Raw genomic sequence first — 9074 nt, 5'->3', positions numbered from 1 at the left:
TTTCTGGTTAAGGGTTGTCACCCGGCACTCCCCAAGGCGCGCTGCTAAGCCAGAAATGCCGAAAGACCAGAGGACGAAAGCCCTGTTTGAAGTCTATCCTCACGTTTAACAAATCCACAAATATTCCAACCGACCTGAAAGCCTGACTGATTCAAAACATATTTAATATCTTACCAGTTAAACAATGCACGTGCTGTTGCCTGTTTTCCCAGTAGTCAGAGCCTATCACTAACTCCTGACTGATGCTAACATGCTAAGTGCCATGCAGGAGCTACAATTCCTGACAGATATAGATTGCAGCTGTAACGTACCCCAGGGGTCCCTCATTCTGTCCCAGGGTAAAATGCACCCAATCAACCAGACCCAAAGAGCTAAAGCTTTACCACGTTAAAAGACTCAAATCTGACTTCAGAATCTTCAGCTTCAGCAGGAGCACTGAGATAATTTTTGCAGTTTTGAGGTATTCTGATGAGGTTAAGGATCTCCTAATTTTTAGAAATATTATAGACTGAAAAGACCAAAACAGCAGCGTGTTTATAGTGTGTAAAACAAGTTAACCCCCTCATTGCTAATGAGTCCGGACACCTGTGTGCACACAAAGATCATTATTTGTATGCATTGACATAATCAATATTGTATCAATTAATATTCTCAGGAAAAACCACAGCGCTTCAAGAGTATTTTAGCAGGACAGGTCCAAAGAAGTTGGCTGGAGTTGACTTAAACATGGTCTGGCAGCAGGTTGGGAAGGATAAAGCCCCTGTGTGGTGTTGTCTCTGATGACTGTGCGCAACTATGGCAAAAGATTCATGATGTTTCCTTCTTCACAAGGCCAAAACTGTGTCTAGAAGGCAATCTTCTACCTTCTCTTAGATTAGAAACAGAAAATGCCCATCACTACATTCAAAGTTAAAAAGCAGTTAAATTTGTGAATATTTTTATGATATTTATTAGGGCTTTGCCTAGCTAGATGCTAGATGTTTGCAGGAGAGGGACTTTCTGCCTGTCATTTAGCAGGCTTAGCAAAGAGCTTCATGAAATTCTTCTATCATCATAATTTTTTTAAGCACTCACTGCCATTACACCTTCCTTTAGATCAAAAATCAATTCTTAGTCTTGTTTTTTCCAAACATATGTAAAAGTATTTTTAACTAAAGCAGAATCAGAATAAACAATAACTAGGTTTATCTTTTTTTAGCTCCATGCTCTCTGTACAGTATTACACTAATTTTTATGGCTCTATTCTACCTCCATCTCTCTACTTACTAACACAGCCACAGAAATACGGTAGCACTTGAGAAATGTTTCCTTAGTTCTGGATGGCAAAAGGCTGTCTAGGTAGAAAGAAAAATAAAAATCTCACCTCCAACATAAAGCACCCTCTTTTCAGGGAGATGCAGGAGCTTTGGTGAAGGCTGGGAAGCTGGACGTACTTTTACAAGGCGACAGTCACACATTATTGCTGCAGCCGAAAGTGCCCCTACAAAGTGTCACTCTGCAACGCTCAGCAGAGATTTCTCCTTTCCTTCGCTGCCATATAGTGAAATTAAACTGGTTGGAGTCCTGGGTCTTTTTATGCAATTAGAGGAAGACACAGGGGGTTTAGCCCACAGAACACAACATCCCAGACCCTCAAAAGACAGGCACGTGTGCAACATTTGAAGATCTTCTGAGCAAGTAGCAAATAAGTCTCATGTCTGTTCGTGTGCTTGAATTTCAGCACATGCATGAAACTTAGCAGGACTACGGCTCTTTTCATATTTTTAAACTCTCTAAGTGGCTTTTAAAAAGCTATAGGAAGGTGTTTAACTTTGACAATGACATACTACTAGCACATTTCATAACATTTTCTAAAGAATATAAATTTTAAAAAGAAACATTTTGTGGATGAGAAGGGGCAGGATTTCCTCTTTGTTTTATGCTGCTTATATGACCTATTCATGAAGTTAACATCCAGGCATATAATGAATTTTTCCCTATTCCACCCACCCACCCCCCCCCTTTTACTGGGGAATTTAAGAAACAAATTATAAAAAAATACTCACAAATGAACCACACACTCATTACACTGATACAGTACTTGTTTTTTATTACTTCTTTGCCTACCTCCTGAACTCATGACTATTCAAAATAGATGTTGAAAATACAGTAACAGGAGAATGCCTTAACATCTTGAGAGGCTGAATATCTCAACACAGCATATTACAATTGAATTTTTCTATAATTCTTTACCTACTTTTAGCAAGATATATTCTACAGTCTTGTTACTTCCTAATTTTCCTTTTAAATGAGAAAAAAACATCCCCAGGTTTTTATTTGTGTCAATTTCTTTCCAGTCTGTATTTTTAGATTTTTCTAGAGGTTCAAAGTTCATGTAATAATTCACTTTATTTTCTCTTGTACTGTTTTCAGCATTTACCTTTGCTTTAAATGTCAGAACCTTTCACTTCTGTTACTTTGATTTCCTTGCTGCCTCTCTTTTCTCTGCAAGCCCCAAATGATTGTGTATTTTGTTGTGGTCTCCCCATCTTTTTCCACTTTTAAAACTCAGTGTATCTTTGAACAGGTTTGGGCTGTGTTTTGTTTTGTTTGGGTTTTTTTTCTGCAAAACCCACACGGACCACTTCTTGTTTTCTATAATTTTCTTTTCAGAGGAACTGCAGCCTGCTGTAGGCTGACTATGAAGTCTCAGCAGTCCCAGCTCCTTCCACGCAAAGGGATTCCACAACATAGTGCTGCAGCATGATGCTCGCTGACTTCCTTAGTTCCCCCAAGTGGATTTATTGAAATACAGTGCTCTGACTTAACCGCGAGCATTTACTTCATATTGGGTTGAATTCAAGTAACATTTTAGTCCCTTAGAGATTCTCTTGTCGGCTGTCAATGACATTTTCTGAAGTGTTACTTCAGAAAAGCACCTAAACACAAACACCTGACTTCAGGTTTTAAAGACAAGCAACAAGGTGTTGTAACAGAAGATGACTAAGAGAATAATATTAGAATAAAGAGATGCCTGAATATACATATTAATTCAGTACAGATGATAAAATGTTTTCGATACTTTGGGACATGTCTGATACAAATGTAGAAAATGTAGATTAGCAATATATATAAAGAAACCACATTTCTTGGAAAGTGAGGAATTAAAGAAGAACTTATGACCATATTTCTTAATATTTTATTATTCCAAAGCAAAATCTTTAACAAGTTGAGCTAACTGGATGACTAGTTCAGTTAATACCAGCAGCTGAGACTATGACCAGCTTAGAATGGACAACATTTAACAGAACAACACTGCTCCAGGCATTTAACAATTCTCCCTGAAAGCCAACAATGACATATGAAACTTCACACTTCCATTCAACATGCTAATACTACTTACACATATTTTTATTTTTTTTTTAACGAGTAAATACATGTGCATCAAATTGTTTCTTCAGTTATTTCATGTTAAAAGGACTGTACATTGTATTTTTAAAGCATGTAAACTGAACTGGCAGAAGAAAATGCTGACATTAAAAAAACCTTTGAAAACTCTGTATTGTTTCTGAAAAGTCCCACTCCAAATGACTGTAAATACAGAAAGAATAAGTTATTCCTGCATTATTTAAGTCATGATTTCAGTTATAAAATTAAACTTGCTCCTCACTTCCCAAAAGAAGACCACTTTCTATTAGTTGCTCTCTTGTTATAGCTTCCTGCAGATATTTTGTGATCTTGTATCAAGTCCTAAAATGAAAGTCAGTGTCAAATCTCCCCTGTTGGGAAAACGGTTCTTGATCTTTGTGTAACTACATCTTAATGGCGGCAAATCTGTTCTTTCCTCCTGAATCCCTATTCTTCTCCACACAAATTCAATAATTGGTGGTGAAAAATGGACTGACTAAAAAGAGGGAAGAGGAAGACAGTGGTAGTGAGCCTGTAAGAACAAGAAAAGATGAGTAAGAAGGAAGCAGCAAAACCAGTGACATATGGTGCTGCTCCTTATTTTTGACTATGCAAGAGGCTATTAACTATTCCACTCCTTAACACCAAAGAATATTTTACTTGATTTTTTTTTTTAATTTCTACTGATCTTATAAACTCAGAGCACTTTTCTGTTAACTGCCAATGAAAGGAGAGCTTATTTCAAATGTGTAAGTTACCACCAATACTCCAACTGAAAGGAGAAACAAGAAGCAGGAACATGTTTAATTAAAAAAGAAGGAAGAAAATAAAACCTCCCAAGAAATCAAGACTTACAACCACCAAAATTGTAGATGATAACAACAAAAAAATGGCAATTTTTAAATGCAAAGAAGCAGTGTCCTTCTCCATATTGTAACTGAACACTAATTAGCTGTATGTAGTAATGTTTATTAGATACTTCTCAACAGTTTATAGAGGTTGAGTCTTCCACTCACATCAGTATCACTAATTCTAGAAAGTAACAGATTGTTACACTGAAGAACAGGAGTAATACTCACATTTAAAAATACATTGAAATGGGTTTTTAACAAATGTCACCTTAACAAACGAAACAGACTGCAGTACACCAATGAATATTTCTCCATGAACGTACAGCCCAGAAGAGCGTATGTAAACAAAAATCTGCTTAAACCCCTCCACAGAATGAAACACAGTAGACAGAAAATCATTTTATCAAGGTATTTATGACCAGAAGTCTCACTCAGCAGAATACCCCATACCATTACTCTCTCAAAGAATTCTATCTCAAATTTCTTGTTCAGTGAAATTCCTTTTGTTCTTTGGACACTTGAAAGGAATTAAGTACAGACAAGAGGGGTGATGTTTAAGCACACTTGTCTTGAGTTGCCTGCATTATGTCGTTGTCTATGTTTTCATCATTGCTGATGAAGAAGCTTGAAAACAGGTCAGCTGCAAGTGCATACTGCTTTTGAATTTGTTTAGTAACTCCTCAAGTAACCTGTAAAAGGAAAATAGTTACAACTTTGGCAGATTCTGAAAAGGTAACAATTACCAAAAATTCTGGCTATTCCGTCTGTGACTTCAAGTACATTCTCTGTTTAAATAAAAGGCCTAAAATTGGGTCTACTAAAATACATGAACATTATAGGTATTTAGAAGTGTACCAAATGTGTGAGGATGATCTGTGGCCAGAAGATGACTTAGCCACAGAGATTTTATCAGGGTGATAATATAGCCCTTTATATGGCTTTCCTTCCAGATAAAGATCATCATCTTGAGAGAAGTGTATTTGCAAAACAGTGGCAAAAGGACTGGTAGAGAGCATCATAACATACTTCTGTAATGAAAATCCCAACTGCCAGACTATGTACCACAAAACCATTATCCCTATCAAGACTATGGCTTTTTGTGTGTAGCTGAACTGTGAATTTTCTCAAACTTTGGAAGGTATTCATAGGTTTCTCTTAAGTATCATGGCTGAAAGATCAGAGATGGTATGACTTTCAGAAGAAATACTAATTCACTGACAACCATGTGTTTTTGTTCTTTATAGATAACAAACTACGTCTGAGTTCATTTTGGAGCATAACTATGGTTTGTTTACACCTACATAGCTGCCAAGAAGGTACTTGGTGCAGTGGATAAAATTTATTATAATCCAGAAACTACAGGTGTAGGACTAAGCATGTTGATGGCTCTGTCGTAGGGGATATTTATTGTAACAGTGGAGATGCATCATGAAGTTTTACGGTCTTGCCTGTGTGTTTTATTTTCCCTGTATTCTAGGGAAGAATATGTTCCCTGAACTTTTTGCTCTATTTCAGAAACAAGCTAGATAGGGCAGACATATATCACCTCAACTTTTTGGCAAGCTGTGATTATTTAGCAGCCAGTAAGATAAGAAATTATACTGTATGTTCAAAAACCCCAACAACAACAACAACAACTTGAACCACAAAAACTGTATCTGCTTCCTCAGCAAGTCCTCTGGAAGATGACTATGGCCACATTCATCATTTAGTATCACAGTAATGACTGTGAATGAAGGGAAATGAACAGCTCTAAATCAGCACACAAACGTGCGTTATTTTACACAAATATGTGTAGATTACAATGAGCTGCCTGCAACGGTGACAATTGTGGTGTAACGACCTGGAAACCGAACAAGTTTTGCACTGTCTAGGGCTCAGAACTCTGAGGTAGATGTAAAAATGATGCAGTTATTGATTATCATCTGTCCCATGAAGCTCAAATGCTTGTGACTAAGTAAAAAAAAAAAAAAATAAAAATTCTACAGGTGTTTCAGAAAGTCTGAGTTTAAAGAACTCTCCTTACTCAAAACTGATTCCTATCTTTAATAAAGCATAAAGGTAAGTAAGGCAAGGAGGTATCCTGAGACTTGTTGCGACTAGCAAGGAGCACGTTTGAATAAACAGACAGGGGACATCTGGAAGAAGGCATGTCAGTAGACCATGGGCTACACAAACAACTCTTCATGTGTCTACAAAATACTCTAAATTCTGGCTGTTAAGTGCAAACTGATTTGATGCAGTTCAGTTCCCCGAAATACCACAATACTAATCTCAAGTTCAAAACATCTATACTTACACTAATATTCTCATCACAAACCCATACTAGTTTTGCCGTACTACTCTTCATTAAGCTACGCTTGTAAAACAGCCTACCAAATACTAGGTCAGATGCACCAAAACAGCTTGGTTGTCAAAGGTTGCTATGGTGGGGAAGGAGGAACCCAAAATTCCTCCCGATGTTAAGGAAGGACCACAGACCCTTCTCATTTGTTTTTTTAAAATGAAACAGGCCAGTTTTGAGAGTTCCTTATATATCAGCTGGCAAAAGCTTGGACTTGGCTCCTTGGCCTTTTTTCTTTACTGCTGCTAAATGCAGTAAGATAAGACAAAGACCTCACAGAAACTTTAACAACAAAGGCTAAAACAGACTGAACTTGCAAAAGAAATACAAAGCTACACTGAACTGATAAGACTAGGACAGGCAAGAGGGATATGCTATAAAGCCATTGGCTCTTCTGTGTAATTTAATAGGCCATGACGAACAAAGACTTAGCTTATCTCTGTCCAAAGGGGCTTCTGCTCTGTAGTTCAGAAGGGTCAAAACTAGTGAACATTAACTCTCTCATAACAAAGTTCTGATATAAGAGTAAAAAGCAGTGTCTCCTTTCTGGTCTTTTGAGCCATGAGGGTGCATTATACTCACTTTTTGTCAGTTCCACTTGAGAGCTGGGGCAAGGCTTCCAAAGCTTGCTTAAAGCTTGAGCTGCAAGGAAAAGAAAAATACTCATTTTCCACTGGTACAAATCTCAGCATTCACAGTTTCTCTCTATGAATTCCATGGAGATATGCTATATTTTATCCATTCTTATTTCAATGAATTAACAAAACATTAACTTGAGACACGATGAAATTCATGTAAAAATGGAACATAACGTGATCATGGATTCAAGCAGGTCTCCTATGTGACGAATCCCATACATTAACAGGAAATGTTAAATCAGCAGCTGATTTAAGACTGTGCTTGACCATCCTGGACTCTTCAAGAATTACACTTGCCAGCCTGCCTTCTGCCTCAAACTAAATGACCACCAGAGTGTGAAGCACAGATAAAACTCTGATTTTGGCTTTCTACGCTCAGTAGATAGGTCACTGCATTCTCCCCTGCAGAAGGGGGCCAACAGAGAGAGTTGCAGTAGGCTTGCATTGAGGTAACACAGATTCATAGTCTTTAGGTCCATCCCCCCTCTCAAAGCAGGGCCAACTTCAGGTTAGAAGTTCCTTGGGGCATTATCCAGTCAAGTTTCGAGTTACTCCAAAGATGGGCTTTTCACCCCTCTTTGTGCAACAGATAACAGAAGTACAAGGAATGATGCAGGACCTTCACTGATAGGTACAATCTTGTCAACAAAAGATTAACACGGTGAATTGTGGCAACTACTACTAGTGGCAAGTCCAGGAATAAAAAGGCATGTATGATGCTCCAGCTCCCGGGGTTCACTGTGCTTTGCCCCATGCCGATCAGGGACAGTACCACTTCTACTTTATCCAATCTGAGCCAGTGCCAAGTAGTTTTCACGTAGAGGTCTTCGTTATATCAGACACTCAGGAGAGGGAAATCTTAACTGAATGCAGTGACACCACAAGACACTATCTGTGACACTATGAGGACAAACTAGGCCCTCAAGCCCTGCAGTGTCTCCTACAGCATTGATTAGGTAAGATGACCAAACTGCCATGTGCAGGAACGTGTAATGCCAACCCTAACAGAAATGTAGGTAATTAAAATAATGAATGAACCTGCCCATATCCAATTCCTGACATAATCACCTAGAAATTTCAATCAGCTTTACTCAAAACTGCTGACAGCTATCATAGCCTGTTTTTACATGCCTTGACTGCATCAGCCACTGATGCTGCTAATGCTTTTCTTTCTCTATGTTAATGTGTGTGTCCCACACTATTTATCTTTGTCTTGCACCTCACTGAGAAATGCTAAATTGCTGAAAGCCTTTTGAAGGCTTTCATTCTAAGAGGCAGTGTGAAGCTGAATTCACTTTCCCTGATCAGCTGTGTGAAGGAGCAGGGTATTGTACAAGCTTGCACAGAGCCCTAGTTCTCCATATCCCTATAAGGGGATCCTGCCACTGTCTGGTTCTGTAGCTTCTCTGACTGGTCTGGCTGGTTCTTTGCCATATGGTTTATGAGACTGCTATGAAAAACTGCATAAAAGTCAGCGATATCTGCTTTTGTCTTGCTTTAGTGTAATCTTCCTCAGCAGTTGTACTGCTGTTCATAAGTTTTTTTTCTTTTTTTTGAGTGGCAAATACTAGTTTTTCTCTAAAAACTCAAGTAAAACCAAAAAGTTATCTATTAAAACCTTGCCAATAATCTGTTTTTCATGTATTTATCTAGTATATCACACGTTCTATTTGAAGCAAAATTTCTTAATCCTTAATCTACATTATATGATTTTGCATGTTTATCAAGAATTCCATTACACTGAAAAACCAGACATTACAGTACATCTTACTTGCTTTCAGGTGTTAGGTATATGGCCACGGTATCTCTCAATGCACAGATTTCAAGTCTTGCCTAAAGACAGAAACACAAATA

At 37.9% G+C, this 9074-nt stretch overlaps 1 protein-coding gene across 2 annotated transcripts in view; it reads right to left on the bottom strand.

Moving 5' to 3' along the window:
* Window positions 1–3155: 3155 nt before the first annotated feature.
* Window positions 3156–9074, bottom strand: part of EXOC2 (exocyst complex component 2) — a 133574-nt gene continuing 127655 nt past the window's right edge. For both annotated transcript variants that reach the window (XM_037379398.1, XM_037379399.1), the window contains exons 26-28: window positions 8992–9053; window positions 7165–7224; window positions 3156–4927 (exon numbers count right to left, since the gene is read on the bottom strand). In XM_037379398.1, the coding sequence (XP_037235295.1) occupies window positions 4834–4927; window positions 7165–7224; window positions 8992–9053 (216 nt within the window). In that variant the 3' untranslated portion in view covers window positions 3156–4833. The remainder of the gene's footprint in view (window positions 4928–7164; window positions 7225–8991; window positions 9054–9074) is intronic.

This window comes from Falco rusticolus, chromosome 3 (assembly GCF_015220075.1).
Source record: "Falco rusticolus isolate bFalRus1 chromosome 3, bFalRus1.pri, whole genome shotgun sequence".
NCBI classification, from domain to species: domain Eukaryota; kingdom Metazoa; phylum Chordata; class Aves; order Falconiformes; family Falconidae; genus Falco; species Falco rusticolus.
Note: the sequence above shows the minus strand (reverse complement) of the source record. Positions and strands in the feature narration are given on the sequence as shown.